Below are 18,590 nucleotides of genomic sequence, written 5' to 3'. Positions count from 1 at the left end.
TGGTGTCTTTGTGATGAAGTTATTCACTTTAACCCGGCTTTATACTTAAATGATTAAGCAGATCAAAATCACCATTCAAAAATATTGCAGTGACTCTTGTACACCTAAAATATCAACTGTGTGAGATAATTATTAGTGTAGGGAACTTTGCTTCGTTCCTTTTTGTGCCTGCAACGTACCATGGCACTAACCATGACCCTTGTTTCAGGTCGGTCTAAGCTGGTCTTGTGTTGGGTCCAAATTGTGGTCAATGCATTTGTTTTGGGATAAACAGTGGGACGTTTTCTGTCTTCCAAAACATGGGGTTCTTGTGTTCCAAGCACATTATTGATCTGGTATATAAACCTCTAAAGATTATTACTAATGCTCACTTGCTTGTTTATCTGATTGCATTCTGTTACAGAAGACTGTTGGATACCTAACCCACAAAATTATTTCTAGCTGGTGTTAGGTTTCAGTTCCTTTTTTGAAGTAGTTCATTCAGCTGTTTCTGTGCCACAATCGGCACGAGTTTAATCCCCAGTTCAAGGAAGCTGAAGCTTGCCTGTTGTCTGATAAACGTTTCACTGTTACTGGGGAGGAAAATATATGTTCAATGTCTACTTCAGTGGCACATGCACATTTGACAAGATGGTATGCGTTGGAGGGCGGGCTTTGAATTCTCGTAGCAGATTACCACAATGTAATGTATCCGAGTTTCCCTCCCATGCCTTAACGTTTGATTCTTCTGATAATAAAAAGGAGAGGAGGTTGTTAAAGAATGTTTAGCATCAGGTGTAAGCCGAGCGCAGCATTGAATTCTTTAGATGGAAATAATACAGATAATAGTTCCTCGACATTGCCAATGTCAATTTTTTGAGCAAATTCAGAATAACATTTCTTTTTGTGTCTGCTACGTACTTTACAAGAACGATGCAAGTATGTTTGGTGCTGCAGTCAAAGTATAATTTTACCTTTTTTATTGTAATTTGGCACCATCATTGGTGGCCCAATAATGCGGATTATTTCAATGTGCCTTTAGGAAGTACAGACATTGCTTGTCTGATGTTTTAATAGTGATTGCCTATGCGGAAATCCGTTATCATTTCACATCCAGACATTCAACATTTTTAATGTTTTTCTTTCTTCCAATGTATTCTTTTTGTTTACTTTTACTACCTCTTTTGCCTCATCCAGTTCGCTAGTCCGCCATATCCTACAAAGAAATGTGCTTTTGAATAATTATTTTTCTCTCCAACGTTCTGCACTGTGAATTGTTTGCTGATCTACTGGTCGATCAAAACTATTTAATTTTCAGACCAGCATTAAGGCACTGTCATACGTATACTGTTATTTCCTATTGTGTCAGGTCTGTGTGACATACAACTTACAGCGACCAAGTATAAGCTTTGCCTTTTTTGGATATTGTCAGATATTATGTTTTCCTTTTTTAATTAGCATAGACTTTTTAAGATAATGTGCACATGTTCTATAACCGTGTTGAATATGTATGGTATTGTTACATCAATGATACCTATTACTGCCATTTTTCAGTAAGTTACATGAGATAAACATAATCGGCCAATAAGCATCCTTCCAAGATGACTTCTCACAATAATGTTTTCACTACACACCACAAGAAAGATGGCACTTTCTCAAGCACTTTTTATACTAGGTGAAATTCACCACAAAAGCATTAAATGGCTTGTAGAAAGGTGTCGAGGAGTGGTGTCATCTATCCATCGATCATTATCTCCAGGACATTAAGCATCCTCCTAGTCATTGCCTGTTACAATCCGTGGGCTGTGAATGCTCAAGTTGTGTTCTGCCTTGGTTCAGGTCTGTGGTAGCTTCTGCACCTTAATTGTCATTGGCAGAATTTTTCTTACTAGCAATTGTGGCTAGGTTATATAGGGAATATACATTAACCAATATAATGCAACATTATTTTCATTCTGTATGCTTTCTTTGTTTGTAATTGACAAACTCATCATGATTCCTGCTACAAGTTTACTGCACATATTCTGTGCTTGATTGGCAGTTAATGACAGCTTGTGGTGTACATGTTTATATGTGTTGATGTGTGTGTTCACGAACCTGAAGGCATATGCTGAGGGAAGCCCAACACTAATCTGCAAAGTCTTTGGTTAGATGTCCTGTGTTGTCACATTATCGGCCTTCCTGCTGGCATCGTTTGAGGGGAGGGGGTCATAGGACACCTGTTGGTTTTCTCTACTCTGCGCAGATGGTAGATACATTTTCTCATCCTAGGAGCCAAGAGGAAGTTACAACATGTGACCCAAGACCTTTTGGCATGCAACAGGGCGAGGGTAGTTCTGAAACTACATCTGCGAGCCGTGATAGGGCAACACTGCTTGGGCGGTAGAGACAGTGAGAAGTGATTATTTAATGTATAAGTAGCAGTTCTATGCTTGATGAGTCGATTATCGCTGTTAACAATTATTAATACTACACTGTTAACTGTTGTCGTTGGTGAAGTTAGTGCAACTAATGTGTAAATTCTTAGAGGTAGGCCAGTTGTTTGTAAACAAATTATTTCCTGTATAGTGACTTAGTTTACTTAACTAATTTAAGACTTTTATAGCTTTATGAAGACCGTTATTGTTCCATAATAGAACCTGTATTATTTTGTAAATCAATTGCATCGTCCTGTCTTTTACTGGAACCTAAGGTCCTTTTCCAAAGAAAAAGGCCTTTGTAAGATCTTTAGTCCTGGGTCTTTGTACCCTGTCCCCCACCCCATCAATGTTCATCCAATAGCAAACATGTGAGCCACATGTGACATTGGTCCTTCAAGTCACAATAGCCTTTCAAGAAATATGATGTAAATGGCTCCTTAGTTCAGTGTAATTTTGTCAGCTGTATCGAACATGTAGCTAACATTACCCATCAAAATAATGATCTACCCAAGTAAGCTTTTAGACAACATTTAATTAACAGGGCTGTGAACTGTGTCCGTTCTATCAAATATATTTTCTCGATTGAATGTGGTGAGGAAAATAGGTGGCACACTCCAGTCGTGAATCCTCTGGCCATTTAACCCCTTAGCTGCCAGGCCCCTTCCTTCTCAGATGCCAAGCCTTTTTTTGGCTATATGGGGCAGTTCGCGCTTAGGTCCTCATAACTTTTTGTCCACTACCCATGCAAAATTGCGTCCTTTTTTCCCAACATCCTAGGGACTCTAGAGGTACCCAGAGTTTGTGGGTTCCCCTGGAGGAGACCAAGAAATTAGCCAAAATACTGCAAGCATTTTGTTTTTGTTTTTTAAAAAGAAAAAGGGAAAAAAGGGCTGCATAAGAAAGCTTGTGGGTTTTTCCCTGAAAATGGTATCAACAAAGGGTTTGCGGTGCTAAAATCACCATGTTCCCAGCATTCAGGAACAGGCAGGCTTGAATCAGAGAACCACATTTTTCCACACAATTTTGGCATTTTACTGGGACATACGCCATTTGTACTATTTTTTTTGCGCTTTCAACCTCCTTCCAGTTAGTGACAGAAATGGGTGTAAAACCAATGCTGGATCCCGGACAGCTAAACATTTCTGAAAAGTAGACAAAATTCTGAATTCAGCAAGGGGTCATTTGTGTGAATCCTTCAAGGTTTTCCTACATAATGTAGCAGCTAAAATGTAAAAAAAATATTGAAATTGAGGTGATAAAAGAGAGCCATTTCTGTCCATGTTTTCTTAAATAACTTTTTCCAGCGATGGCAGATTTTTGAAATCAATATTCTGTTACATATTCTGAACTCTTCTGGTTGCGGGGATAGATAAGGCTTATAGGTTCATCAAGAACCCTAGGCACCCAGAGCCAATAAAGGAGCTACACCTTGTAATGGGTTTTCATTGTATACCGAAATTCATTTGGTGAAAAATAAAGAGTGAAAAATAAATATCAAGGAAACCTTTGTATTTCCAAAATGGGCACAAGATAAGGTGTTGAGAAGCAGTGGTTATTTGCACATCTCTGAATTCCGGGGCATTTCTCAAATAGATGTCTTTTTTCAACACACTGTCTTACATTTGGAAGGAAAATATGTAGAGAAAGACGAGGGGCAATAACACTTGTTCTTCTATTCTGTGTTCCCCCAAGTCTCTGGATGAAAATGGTACCTCACTTGTGTGGGTAGGCCTAATGCCTGCGACAGGAAACGCAACCAAACCTGTGCATTTTTTAAAACTAGACTCCTAGGTGAATCCAGGATGGGGTGACTTGTGGGGCTGTCAGTGGGTTCTGTTAATTAGAATCCTTTGCAAACCTCAAAATTTGGCCCAAAAAAACACTTTTTCATCACATTTCGGTGTTAAAAAGTTCTGGAATCTGAAAGGAGCCGCAAATTTCCTCCCACCCAGCATTCCCCCAAGTGTCCCGATAAAAATGGTACCTCACCTGTGTGGGTAGGCCTAGTGCCCGCAACAGGAAACACCCCAAAATGCAACATGGACACATAACATTTTTACATTGACATCTGACCTGTTTTTTGGAAAGTGCCTAGCTGCACCCAGCACTTAGGAAAACCTACCAAACCTGTGCATTTTGGAAAACTAGATACCTAGGGGAACCCAGGATACAGTGACTTGTGGCGCCCTCACCAGGTTCTGTTACCCAGAATCCTTTGCAAACCTCAAAATTTGGCAAGAAAACAAAAACACTTTTACCACCCATGTCGGTGATAGAAAGTTCTGGAATCTGAGAGGAGCCACAAATTTCCTTCCACCCAGCATTTCCCCAAGTCTCTGATAAAAATGGTACCTCACTTGTGTGGGTAGGCCTAGTGCCCGTGACAGGAAATGCCCCAAAACACTATGTGGACACATCAAAACTATCAAATACAAAACTACCTGTTTTGTGTGTGTGGAGTGGGGGGGGAGGGGGCACCTGCGTCGCTTTTCGTCCTGGGCTCAGCAGCCATCTAGGGAAACCTACCAAATCCAGACATTTCTGAAAACTAGACACCCAAGGGAGTCCAGGGAGGTGTGACATGTGTGGATCCCCCAGTGTTTTCTTACCCAGAATCCTCAGCAAACCTCAGATGTAGCTAAACGATCACATTTTCCCCACATTTCTGTGTGGGATCCCCGCACTGGCACAAATTTCCTACCACCCAACGTCCCCCTCGGTCTCCTGATAAAAATTATACCTCACTTGTGTAGGTGGGCTAAGTACCTGTGACAGGGAAGAGCCAAAAACATGTTGAAATTGAGGGGGAACCAAAGCGGGTCCAAAAGGGCAGTTTGAAAAAAAGCTTTGTATGCTTACAAGTGGGGCAGAATCTTTATCGATATGGATGCGGCAATGCTGGGTGATAGGATTTTTGTGGATTCCTGCGGATTCAGGAAGGTTTCATCACAAAAATATGGGGAAAATGTGTGATTTCAAGCAAAGTTGTAGGTTTGCAGGACATTGTGGGTTAGAAAATGGTGCGAGTGCATGTGAAGCAAACCACCCTGGACTCACCCAGATGTTTAGTTTTCAGATGTGTCTAGGTCTCGTAGATTTTTTTTTACATGGCAGCGTCCAAAAGTCCATAAAGTGCAGCCCTCACCATTCCAAATAGGACGATTTTGAGAGTTAGGCAAGCTCTCATGGCCCATACGTAAACCAAAACCCCAAATAATCTAATGTTCTCTTGCTTGCTGTTGGCATAAGATCTTTTAGCGTGCGGGGGGAGAGCTGAAAGACTGGTACCCCCTTCAGTTGGGGTGAGGGGCATAACCATGCCCATTCTAGTTGGTAGCTACCACCCCACTATTTGTTTTTAAATTCCCTGTCATCTGGTAGGCTTTCTGCCCTTCCCCCCGGGAGTGGATCAGTGGTAATTGGCCCATCTGCCCACTGGTGGGCAGAACAACCTTGTCCCCATTTATTTGGGGTGGGGGTATTGGCCATACCTCCACCCTCTTTTTTTGGAAAAAAATCTTTCTTAGTGTCTGGTGGGCTTTCTGGCCTTACAAAAATAGGCCAATAGTAATGTGCCTCTCCCAAACAAAACACACACACCAATCCCTCCCCCCCCATCCGGGGGATAGAAATAGGCCGATCTGCTCCAAAGAGGGGCAGAAATGGACTAAAATAAATTTGCCCCCCAGGGGAGCGACCCTTGCCTAAGGGGTCGCTTGCCTTATGAAATTATAGAAGGAAAAAAATCCCTGGTGTCTAGTGGTTTCTGCCCCCCTTGTGGGCCGATTGGCCTATTAAAAATAGGCCGATCTACCCCAAGGGGGCAGAAAAGGGCTAATAAAAAAAATGTCCACCAGGGGAGCGACCCTAGTCCAAGGGGTTGCTCCCCTTCCCGCTTTACGATCAGACTGCAGAAATGCTCAGCAAGACATGAAGGGAAAGGAAAAGCCTTTCCTTTCCTGTCTCTCTGCCTGCCCCCCACCCCCTGATCAGAAGAGGAATGAAAGCATTTCTCTTCCGATCTCCCTGGAGCTGAGCTTCCAGCGTGATGGGGCAGCCTCTGATGATGATCGCTGATGTCATCAGGCGTCACTGGTGGGGGGGGGGTTTGAATGGGAAACAATTCCCCTTCCATCCTTGCCAGGGGAGGGAGGTTGGAGGGAGGTGATAGGCCCATGGGGGAGCACTTGCTCTCCTACCTTGGCCCAGTGCAGGACGAGCTGATCTTGTCCTTGGCACACGGCATCCGTGGCAGAGAGCGAGACCACCTCGTCCTAGGCACCCAAGCAGTTAACCAAGTTTGCCTCAGGCTCTTCCAAATGTTCAGGTGGCCATATAGATTGAAAGAAAGCTTCTCCATCTTTACAAGTCACCAGAAAGGCAGTTTTGTCCTTCATATAATTCTTACAGGTTGTTGTTAAGTAAGTCCCAACACCCATCTCTTGTAGGATATTGATCCCGGTATCAACACGCACTCATTAGAAAGCACGTAAATAATACATGTAGTCTTCTAATCCCTGTTTGAAAACCTACTTCTGATATGTTTATTACAAGTGTTTTTTGACAGATATATTCTCCTCTGATAAAGAAATGGCTTTGCTACTTTGAGCTGTAATAAGTTATTACAGTTGAGTTCTGATGTCATATTGCCTGCTGTCAGAGCCAACAGCATGGTAGAAAAGCAGGTTAAGGAGAACATTTGTAGCACCAATTTAAGGAAAACCGAAAGTGTTTTTATTTTTCTTCTGATTTTTTTTTTCTAACCGTTCAGCAGAAAGGAGATATTTGTGGCAACATGTTTATTTTTTTCCACGCTATAGGTCAGTACAAGAAAGATCAAATTTCTCCATCTTCCATCACAGCTGTTTTTAACTTCTTTTCATGTTACAGTTTGTGGGAAGGGTTCTGGTGTGAGCGTGCATCATAAGGGATAAAATACTATCAGTCTCAGAGTTCCATGGATTCATAAAGGAACTTGGCCTTCAGCCTCCTTCTTCTACATGGTCACGAAAGTCCTTCATGACTTGCAGTACACTTCAAATGTGTGATATTTTAGCCCATATATTAAACCTGGGGGTCTGCAGTTCCTGTATAATCCTTTCTCTAAATTCCTTATTACAGGCAAATTGGGACGTCTCTAGTCGCCTGTAATAAAGAAATGACGTAGCTGCTCAATTATAATAACTTATTACATTTGAGTTGTGACATTACAATGTCTGCTGCGAGAGACAGCAACCAAGGGGGAAGATGGCTCAGAGGGCATCATTATAGTTGCAATTTAAACAATGAAAACAAGAATTCACTTGTCATTTTTCTAATTTGTTTTAAAGTAAATTATAAGTCCAAAGAAGAAAGGAGATGTCTATGGCAACAGGCTTATTTTTTTCACACCATAGAAAAGATGACATTTCTGAACATGTTCCTACATATTCTGAGCTATAGCATTGGTTTTTAAATGGAATTAAACATATTCTGATATCTTTTTGTGACAAATTACTAACAGCTTTTAAATGGAATTAAACATATTCTGATATCTTTTTGTGACAAATTACTAACTGCTTTTTGATGTATTTAGTTTTACACTATAGAGTCAATTTTTATTCTTCATGTTTGCAACCCTACTATCTCTTTTGTATAAAAGAGCAATACGTCAAGGACCCTCTCTGAAAATACCAAAATGCTTTCTGAAAAAGACAGCTTGAAAAATCTCCCAAGCGTAGGGGCAAATGTCGTGAGAGTCTCTGTGATTCAGTGGCAGTGGATATTCAGAATTTGACATCCTCTAAATTGATCATGTAGTCCACTTCAACCTAGATGAGGAAATTGCCATACAACGTCCCTGAGGATTGAAACATCTGAATGATGATTCCCCCTAACAAATTTATTCCACACTCCTAAAATCAATCTAAACACTTGTCAAAAACTATTGCTATCAAGAGGACAACCCAAGCACCAGTTAATCAGATGTAAACACCTGAACAATATTGATGAAAAAGATCTGGGGGAAAACACAGCTGCTAAATTAATCACAAACTCAACCAATGTCCATATTAGTGATGTAACCAAATGTAAAATAAATCACAGGATAACAGCTGCATCTGCCTTAGATGAGACGCCACTGTAGTAAGACAGACAAAATTGGTTACCTTTAATAATGAAAGGAAATCAGTTGGTCCACTGGAAAAGAAATGGCGATTTATAGCAATCAGTCTTGAATGTAATCACACTAAAAATATCTAAGAAATTGTACAGAAAAAATCCTAAAATGTAAACACCTCATTCTTTTGTAATGCGCTTAACCATGCAACAATTAAGCCAAAGAAACTTTTCAACATGAGTAATAAAATTAATATACCACCTCACATTACACTTCTTGATGACTCTAATGAGAAATTTGCTTAGGTTCGATTATGTCAAAAGATAAAAGCTCGGGACAACATCCATACTAAACCAGTTGACACATCTGCCAAAGACATTAAAGGAAAATACTCAAACGAAAGGAAAATGTTTAACTTCATATCTGAGAACTTCCTAAAGTACACAGTGAAAAACTTGTGATCCTCCTCACATGAAGAAGAGCCAATGCCATTCTTACATTTCACTACAGTTGTGACAGATCATTAACTTCTACTCATACATAGGAATATTTTCAGACTGTCAGAAAAGAGGTAAGGTCAAGCCTTTGTTAAACCATATAATGATATAGAGCGTTTAAAATACTTCAGGCCTGTAACAAATCTCTCCTGTATCAGCAAAACCTTAGTAAATGTCATAAACATAAAACTGAAAGATCAAAACAATAAAAAAGCAAATTCTCCTAGACTCAAATTAAATCCACCTTTGAGCCTGATTGTAGAACAGAAACAGCAACAGTAACTGTGAATAATGATGTCTTTGATATTATGGACGTGGATGAGGCTTGCATCCTAGTCTGGTTTGACCTTAGAACAGCCTTTGATGCTATGGGCAACAGTGCACTCCCTGTTCCTCATTAAAATGAGATGGAAATCAAAACATTGACTTAAGGTCGTTTAGGCAATACCTGACGGTCAGTTATAATATAATTAAGTTGATTGGTGAACCAGTCCTTCTTTCCCTCTCCCCTTCCCTCAGTAAAGTCTCACAATGTCCAGTTCTGCACCTACACTCTTCACCTATACATGTAATGGCTCAATAACAAATTGAAAGATCTATGTCTGTGTGTGCATCACTACGCTGATAGCACACTGCTTTGTGAAACCAAAATCTGGCCAAGTGACAGAAATACTGAAAAAATGACCTTGAGAACATTCTCAGTCATGTTTATGCAGCCATTTCCTAAAACTAAATTTAGACAAGCAGAACTCCTGTTCTTCACTCCAGATAACGAAAGCACCCTTATGGTTAATCTGATCATTGACTTGAGCTCTCTTGGAAAAAAAATACACCTGTAATTGTAAGGAGACTGAAATATCTTGGTTTTGCTTTGAGCAATAAGCTCTTACTTTATTGTCACCTGTTCTACTTAGCAAAGATTGGTCAATAGCAGCCCTGTACTCTATGGAAAATAAATGTCACCTGTTCTGCTTAGCAAAGATTGGTCAATAGCAGCCCTGTACTCTATGGAAAGTAAAGTAATCAAGAGCTTTCATATTTAGTCTTGTTGTCACAAGTTCTGTGTTGATTAGGCTATGGAGCTTCACTTCTCATCGGCAACCCCAACACTAGCCATTGCCCCCAACAGCAGCACTGAGCACAGCAGTAACATTAATCTGTAATGCAAACATTACTGATCACATACTGGAGATGTGATCACTAACCTGGCCTTTGATCGACAGATGACGCATTATTAAAACTGCTTGTCTCACCCACTGTGCTATGCATCTTAACTCTCTGGCTTATCAAACACAGAGCTTAAATGTCCACTTCAGAAATGAAGGGAACAAAAACTCTAAACTAACCCTTCTCTGGTGCTGCTCCAAGAATTTGGAACAGCATTCTCCCAGCACTCAGAATAACAACCTCATACATTGCCTTCCAGAAAGGGGTGTAATATTTGTGTTAGATACTGCACTCGATTCAGTGAGGAACTGTTCCCATGTTCTAGCTTACCCTGACTGATTTGCAACAGGAAAAGACATAGCATTAGATGCAACAAGAAGCCCTTTACTAAAACCATAGTCAATAAGCTACCCAGAGTGTAAAAAACACTGAGAAAAATGTGCTATTCAAATATGTAGGTGACTTGTTATTTTTGTTGTTTATGTTGTTTCATAATTATTTAGTGTATATATGTTTGCATCTATACACAGCACTTTGGTGTCAACAATCATATTGTCTGTTTAAATGAATAAATGTCTACACTCGCTCTGTAGCAAAAGATGACCTCAGCACTGGTTCCTATCGTCACACATATCTATATCCAAAAGGCTATCACAGGAGTGACTGCAGTATCAAGTGGACCGCAGTGAACCATAGGTTATCAATGGGAGGAAGCAGTAGATTGGCTCAGCAAAATTTTCTGAATTTGCTTTCTCTGGTTACTCCTTTCTCTGTTCCAGAATATGCCATACAAGGCTCACACTGGTCATTGGTGTGGGGGATCTCTTAGTCCTACAGAATAGTTTCTCTCCTCATAGGCTGGACCCTCTGGCCCTTTTCCACTGGGCATGCCTCTAGGTGTTCCCCTTGGACCGCGTTGCTTGTAACGCTGTACATGTGGGTGTCTACTGGCCAAATCTCACGGATGCAGTCCAAGTGACCAGTGGCTTCTTTGAAGTTTCCAGCAGCAACCATCTTGCAGAGGCAGACAATCACCCAGTGCTGAATCCTCCTGTACGTCTCCTTGCTATGCTGCACTGGCGCTCCTTCATCTGTTGTCCCTTGCCAGCAACATCAGTGCTCTCTGCAGTGGGCCCAGGTCCATTGCCCAGGGACTAGGCAAAGGACGCAGAAGGCACCACCTCTTCCTCTGCCTTCTTGGCTCCACCCATTTTTAATCAAAACATGTAGTGAGTAATGGCTAGCAGCAATTCTCCATTTAGAATAAGATTTTCATAGATGTCTTTTGGTTTTAATATTTTAGGGGTGAACATTACATGAGGTCGGGGGTCAACATTAACAAAATTAAACTGATGGTGCTATCCAAAGGTCCTAGCAAAAGATGTTCTATCCATATTGATGGAGTTTCCCTGAAGGAAGTTAGCTCCATAGACTACCTGGGAGTCAGGCTAACCAGTAATCTATCATGGGAAGAGCAGATCATAAAGAGCGCAGGGCTGCTACAACATAGAGCTTCATCCATACTGCGCTTTTATCAAAGTTCCTTTACAAAAGTTGTATCCCCAGCAATCAAAATCTATATAGCTAAGGCACAAGGAGCAGCCCTGTATGGAGCGGAAGTATGGGTTTTTTCCAATTGTAACAAGATATCAGTGGGGGAAAATAATTTAGCAAGGGCCTTGATTGCATGTCCACGCACCACACCCCTGTTCTTATTATTCTCAGACTTGGGGTTAAGTCGAGTAGCAGATTTAGTTATCCTAAGACCCCTCCTTTATTGGATCAGGATATGGACTACTCCTGAATTAGATATATATAAGACTTCACTACTCGACTTACTAAAATGCCAAAATGTTAACACCCTCCCCTGGATTCGACACGTGTCTCACTGGTTTCGTTTGTTGGGTCTGGGTGATTACTGGGAAAATCCCCATAACCTAGAGAGACGTCATAAAAATGTTTTAAAGTTAACTTATTGGTCTTATGTCAGGAATAACCATATAACCTGTAAAACACATGGTCGTTTAACCAATTCTTTTATCGATTTTAAATGGTTTCCAAAGTTTGAACCCTATCTGGACATCATACCGGATTTGCAGGGTAAAAGTTTATATGCAAGGTTTCGGTTTGGCTCTCTGCCCCTGATGTCATTGATCCACAGCTGGGGGCCGATTAGTCTCCCTGACATATGCCCTGCTTGTGGCGGTACTTCAGAAACCATCGAACACTTCATGTTCTTCTGCCCAGCATATGTGATCCTGCGATCAAAAAGGGATTCACAATACTTTTAGGGCTATGGGATTTAAAAACTGCTTCTCGGCTTTACGGGTGTTAAAAAGTCATAATTCAGCTGATGTAACTCTTGCAGTAACCAAGTACTTAGTGGCAGCATGGCATATACGTTGCCATTTCCAAAAAGCAATACAAGGTTCCATACAATTGATTTAGATCCGTTCTTAGAGTTTTATGTGCAAATTTGATCTTACCATCTGTTTTAATGATTTTAAACTAATTCATAGATGTTATAGATGTTGTATTTAAAAGTGATCATTCATTTATTTACTATTTATTGTTTTTGTTGCTTTTATGGTCAATTGATCGAATAAAGCTGATGATGATGATGATGACATGAGGTTGATCCTGCTGTAACCAAACAATTTGTAAAATACAGAGCTGTAGAAGCCCAGTCAGTCTAGACTGAAGAAAATGAGATATAGCAGGGGAACAACCTGCTGACTCATTAACAGATAAAACGTCTCCACCTACAAACTCAAGAAAACTATCTTTGCATTGAAAAAGCTCACTCGCTACTACAGAACATATATTGAAAGTAAAATCTTGCTAGATGTTTGTCCACAGCATGATCCATTTCATCTTCAGGATCACAGTGGGTGAATATTCACCTCTAATATGGCAAAACAAAAAAAGAAAAATCTGACAATCTTGTTTAAAACATGAGACATTGCTACCAGCCTTTCAACGCTGCAATGTTAATTCTCAATTTTCCTGCGCTTCATAAGAGTCTGAAGCCTCGAAACCATTGCTTCCCAAACCTTTTAGAAAAAAATGAGCCAGTTTTTAGGACGATGGGTTTTTGCGATAAGCCTAAGTTTAATGGACATGAGGCTGGCGATAACAAACAAAAGTTAATGTGTGGAAATCTGGTTTCAGTGAATGTTTATCATGTGCTCATCATCAAGTAAAGTGTGTTGATTTGTTTTGATCATATTAAATGTTTGTTTCCATTACACTTCAGAACTGCAAATAATGTGCTCCATTTTTGCTTTACTAACTTCTAAATGTGTACAATTCATTTATAGGTATCTGTGTTTCCTTATTTGTTATAAAAAATGACATCCTACACCCTTTCGTGTACCGCTGCAAGACTGTCACATAGTTCACTTTATTTTTCCTAATCTGTTTGAAAAGTGTGAGGAATTTGTAAATACCAATTCCCTTGTTAAAAAAAAAAAAAATGTAAGTAGCAATTTGTCAGACGTCATAGCCCGACATTTGACCTCTGTCTTTGAAGCGTAGCAAGTGTGACAAAATAAATACAGAATTCAAAGGTATGTTTAATTATTGCTTGGATTATTGCGAGCCACCAAATTTGGCTTGTGCCCCACAGTTTGGGAAGCACTGCTCTAAGCAAACCTTCTAAGATCCCTAATAAGATTATCCTTATCATCCAATACTTTAAAAAGCCCTGGTGAATACCTTAAAGAGTTATAATGTAATATGCAAACTATCTCGTTTTTAGTTCTCGCTTACATAGTGCGTGACATACTGTTTACAACTGACCCAAAGCATACAGTCAGTTGTTTTTGTTGTAACACTTATTTGCAATCTTTTGATTGCTTCGTTCCAGTGGACTTACCTTCCTTTCTTGTGTTAACTCCATCCTGGAGCATGGATCAAGTACATTTGTTCGTATTTGTCTTTTTGCACCACGCTGTAACTTTGTTTTAATTTTTATAAGCGTTTTAATATTATTCCTGGACGTGCAATGTGCTTTCATACTTGTAATAGGGACAAACAGCTTATTTATGTTGCTTTCACCCTAGCTGCCATCTCTATTGATGCTTTAAGTACACCCAAAACTCTACTGCTCTATGCCACTTTAACCTACTCCGTTCTAAGCCACGCCATGCCACTCTTCTCAACTCCACTATATGCTAAGCAACGCTACTCCACTCTAAACCACACCACTCCCTTTCACTCTACTGTATGCCACTCTACTCTACACCAACCTACTCTCCACCTCTCCACTCTACTGTACTGCATGCCCCTGTTCTGCTTAGCTTCAAACTTAAAGGGAACAAAGCCAAAGAATGCAGCACTCCTAATCTGAGTAATGAATTTAAAGGCATTTCCCAGATCTCAAAAGAAAGCACACAAAATATGAACATGAGCATTCAACTTGAATGCAGTAAAACATGTGTAGATACCAAAATAATCACAGCAGTTAAACAATGATAGACAGAAAAAGTGCAATGCATCAATAATGAATATGTGCAGTGCATATGTATATATGCATAGTAAAGCTAGATAATTAAGAATGAATTAAAATGCATCACCATGGGGGTTGATTTCTTCACCTTGCCAACATCAAGTCAAGGAGCCCTGGACGGCTGAGGCAGTAGGTGATCCTTCCAACATTGAGATATTTAAACCTGAACTGTGCGTCCACGTTCAGGAAAATTCCTTCGAGCCCAGTGCCAAGCCTCCCCACCTTCTATACCTTAAACAAACCCAAGAGGAAGGTTTTGGCAATCTCCCCCTCCCTTTGCGTAAGTTATGAAATTCATATGCTGTGCTCAGTCTGCATCGAAAACACTCAGAGGAACGGGCCTTGCCCCGATGCGTATTACAGAGACAGAAGCTGTACCTTTCCTTGATGGAAACATTCCTAGGCTGAAGCCTTCTCTTATCATGTACCGTCCATATCCCCCATGTTTTGTTCCAACACGGTGTAACCTTGTACTGGGATGAACATAAACATGCTCTGTGTAGAAAACAAGCTGTGCGTGGAAATACCCTACGTCACTGATATGATGGCAGGCACCTGAACCTAAGCTTAGCACAAAATGGAGTCAGTGGTCAAGATGGAGTCGGTGGTTAAATACAGATAGCATTACAGCCCCTACACTCTATGCCACTCCACTGTATTGTGCGCAACCCATGCGATGCCACTTCATGCAACTCCTCTATATTCCAGGCCATCCACTCTTCTCAATGCCATTCCACTCCACGCCACTTTGCTCTACGCCATTCCATTTCCCTGTACACTCTTCTACTCCACTCTATGCTACTGTACTTTATGCCACTCCACAACTTGCCGCTCTTCGACACTCTATGCCACTCCACTCTATGCCATTTTACACATCTCCATTCTACACCACTCTACTCTATGCCATTCTGCCCCACTCCACTATACTCCACCTTACTCTACGCCACTCAGCTCTGTGCTACTGTACTCTTGGTGACTCCATGCCACACCACTCTACTCTATGCTAGTCCACTCCACACAGTATCACACTGTGGCCCTCTATTCCACTCTACCCTAAGTCACTGTGCTCTACTGCCACTCTGTGCCACTCTTCTCCACCCATCTCTTTGCCACCCGTTTCTGCCACTCTATCCCACGCCACTCTGCACCATTCTACTCCACAGTACGCCACTATGCGCTACTCTACTCAACTCTATGCCACTACACTCTATGCCACCCTCCTGTATGCCACTTTATGCCACTCCGTTCCACACAATTCCACTTTGCGCCACTCCACTTTATTCGACGCCACTCAACTTTATGCCACGCCACTCAACTCTCCTCCACTCCACTCTCCTCCACTCCACTCTCCTCCACTCTCCTCCACTCTCCTCCAATCCACTCCACTCTACTTTACTCAACTCCATCCCACTCTACGCCACTCCACACCATTCCTCTCTACTCCACTCTATGCTAAGCATTTCACACAGTTCCAATCCATGCCACCCTACGACACTCAACTCTGTCACTCCACTCTGTGCCAGTCATCTGTCACTCCACTCTATGCCACTCCGCTTCACTCTACACCAGTCCATTCCACAAAGTTCCCTTCACTCTACTCCACTCCACACAGTTCCACTTCACTTCACACCACTCTATACGACTCCACTCTGCTCCACGCCACTCTACTCCACGCCACTCTACTCCACGCCAGTTCACTCCACACAATGCTACTCCACGGCAATCTACGCCACTCCACTCTGTGCCACTCTGCTCTATTCTATTCTACTTCACTCCACACCACTCTTCTGTTTGCCACTGTACTCCACTCCACCTCACTCTATGCCACTCTGCTCCACACTATAATATGCGCTACTCTAAGCTACTCCACTGTATGCCACTCTCCAATATGCCACTCTGCGACACTCCATTCCACATAATTCCACTCTATGCCACTCCACTCTTCACCACTCCACAGCACCCCACTCTAAACTACTCCACTCTGTGCCACTGTACCCCAACTCCAGCCCACCCTCCTCTACGTCACAACACTAACGTTTAGCCATGCTGTGTAGAATATGGCTAAAAGACATTGGCAAAACCAGTAGCTCTCACATAGCCTATTGACTTTGCAAGTACTTGTTTTTTAAGTGCACTTGGTATGCTCATTCTGCCTCCGCAGTCAGTGGCTGATAGTGAGGTGGAATCAAAAGAGCTGATAGGTAGGAGCATAGCTTGTTTTTGTAAGCAAATGTGAAAGCTGAAATAAAAAATGCAGTTACTTCTGCAGCTCTGGAAGCAGCATAAATTTGACAAAGTATGAGGACTCAGTGTTTTTTATTTTATTTTAGGTTTTCTTCTTCCACTTCTTTCTACTTCTTTCTACATAAGACGTTTGTACAGATGGCGAACCACAGGAGTGTATTTTGCATAATGAAAGTGTTTTTTATTTTTAAATATTTGAATGTGTCTTTTTTTTTCTTTCCTCCAGATTGTCAGCGCCATGAGACTGAAGTTCTAAATGGATATCACTAAACCAAACCACAATGACCAACAAAGCAGGCAAGTACCGAGCATGCATTAGTTGGAGAGCAGGTGGTGGTCTTTTTGTTTTACATTCACACTTTCGTGTCAAACATGGCGTTTTCTTAACGGCGCAGAGGATAGTTCAACACAGTTGCATGTAATCATCGAATTTAGCAGCCTTGCTCCCTAAAACCAAATTATTCATCATACTGCACTGTAGTATATTGTAGCACGTACAAAAGAGATTCATAATCCTCATGAACCCACCTGACTAACTAGGCACAAACATGATGTGTTTAAAAAGGGATAGGGAATTGTCAATAAGTGTAGCAGATGCTTCCAATGGTGACCGAAATAGCCTGGCGAATCACTGGGCTTGATGGAAAAAGAAAAATGTTTGGGTGAAGAAGTTGACATGAATGAATTTGCCACCTCGAGTATCATATTTTGAAAGGTCATCTGAAGTAAATGATAAGACCAGTGGAAACAAGTAACAACTGAAGGAGCTGCGCAAGGATGATAACAATAAGGGAAAGAGAAAACTGGCAGAATTTACAGTCAAGCTGAAGGAAATGGGGTACGAAGGCTTGCAAGTTTTTTTTTTTAGCTAGGAAGCTTTAATTACTGGAAAAGCCTCTATTGTTGTAAGGGACAGAGCTTCAGTAGTAGGTATGTGACCAAGACCCATACCCAGTTTGTGTTTATGCTCGGTATAGTAGAATGTTTGCGCTAATGTTCTGTTGCTGCGGTTCTGCCTGAGGGTTACAACCATGTCAGTCGGAGTGCGTCGGACAGAGGGCACAGCGGTGGTTTCTTTGTACAGATCAAAGTGATTAAAAACGTACTCAGACTTTATCCAAGCATCCGTGATTCATTACGAGAGACTCCAACACAGTTCTAAGACACTGCTTATCTATGCATCTGCGTTGGCTTGCAAGTAGGCAGCCTTGCCTAAGGTACCTATACATGGCTCCTTTGCGCATTTGCCAGCATGTTGGCATTTTCATCTTGACGTCTTTCTCCTCGTGACAATTATCCACACAGAAGCAGTAGTTTTCAGTAAAACCTCAACCTGAAATTGAGCAGGATTATCATACTTCTGATTCTTCAGGCAGGTGTACCAATTTAGATAAGGCTTCAAAAGATCTGAGAGTTTTTTATTTTTCATGTTGCACCTGTCCAGATTAGAGGTAAAGGTTTTCATGTGTAAGTTACCATGATAGGCATTCTGGCCAAGTGAAACACTTTGCATTAAATAGATTTGTTGTTGTAATATGCAGCGTGGATTGTAGATTGAGCCCCTTTTCTTTCGTTTGTCCAGGATGATAGCTTTCTTCTCTTTCTTCACTCCTGTAATCTTCCCTTGGGACCAGGCATGCCTCATATTCTAACATTATATATCAGTAGGGAGCCTG

General features: G+C 41.2%; 1 protein-coding gene across 4 annotated transcripts in view; it reads left to right on the top strand.

Annotated features, from left to right (window-relative positions):
• Positions 1 to 18,590, top strand: part of ERCC6L2 (ERCC excision repair 6 like 2) — a 1,058,011-nt gene that overhangs the window by 31,778 nt on the left and 1,007,643 nt on the right. For all 4 annotated transcript variants that reach the window (XM_069227916.1, XM_069227908.1, XM_069227899.1 and 1 more), the window contains exon 2: positions 17,141 to 17,211. In XM_069227916.1, coding sequence (XP_069084017.1) covers positions 17,196 to 17,211 — 16 coding nt within the window. In that variant the 5' untranslated portion in view covers positions 17,141 to 17,195. The remainder of the gene's footprint in view (positions 1 to 17,140; positions 17,212 to 18,590) is intronic.

The sequence above is a fragment of the Pleurodeles waltl genome, chromosome 1_1, assembly GCF_031143425.1.
Source record: "Pleurodeles waltl isolate 20211129_DDA chromosome 1_1, aPleWal1.hap1.20221129, whole genome shotgun sequence".
NCBI classification, from domain to species: domain Eukaryota; kingdom Metazoa; phylum Chordata; class Amphibia; order Caudata; family Salamandridae; genus Pleurodeles; species Pleurodeles waltl.
This window is presented reverse-complemented; position numbering and strand designations above follow the sequence as displayed.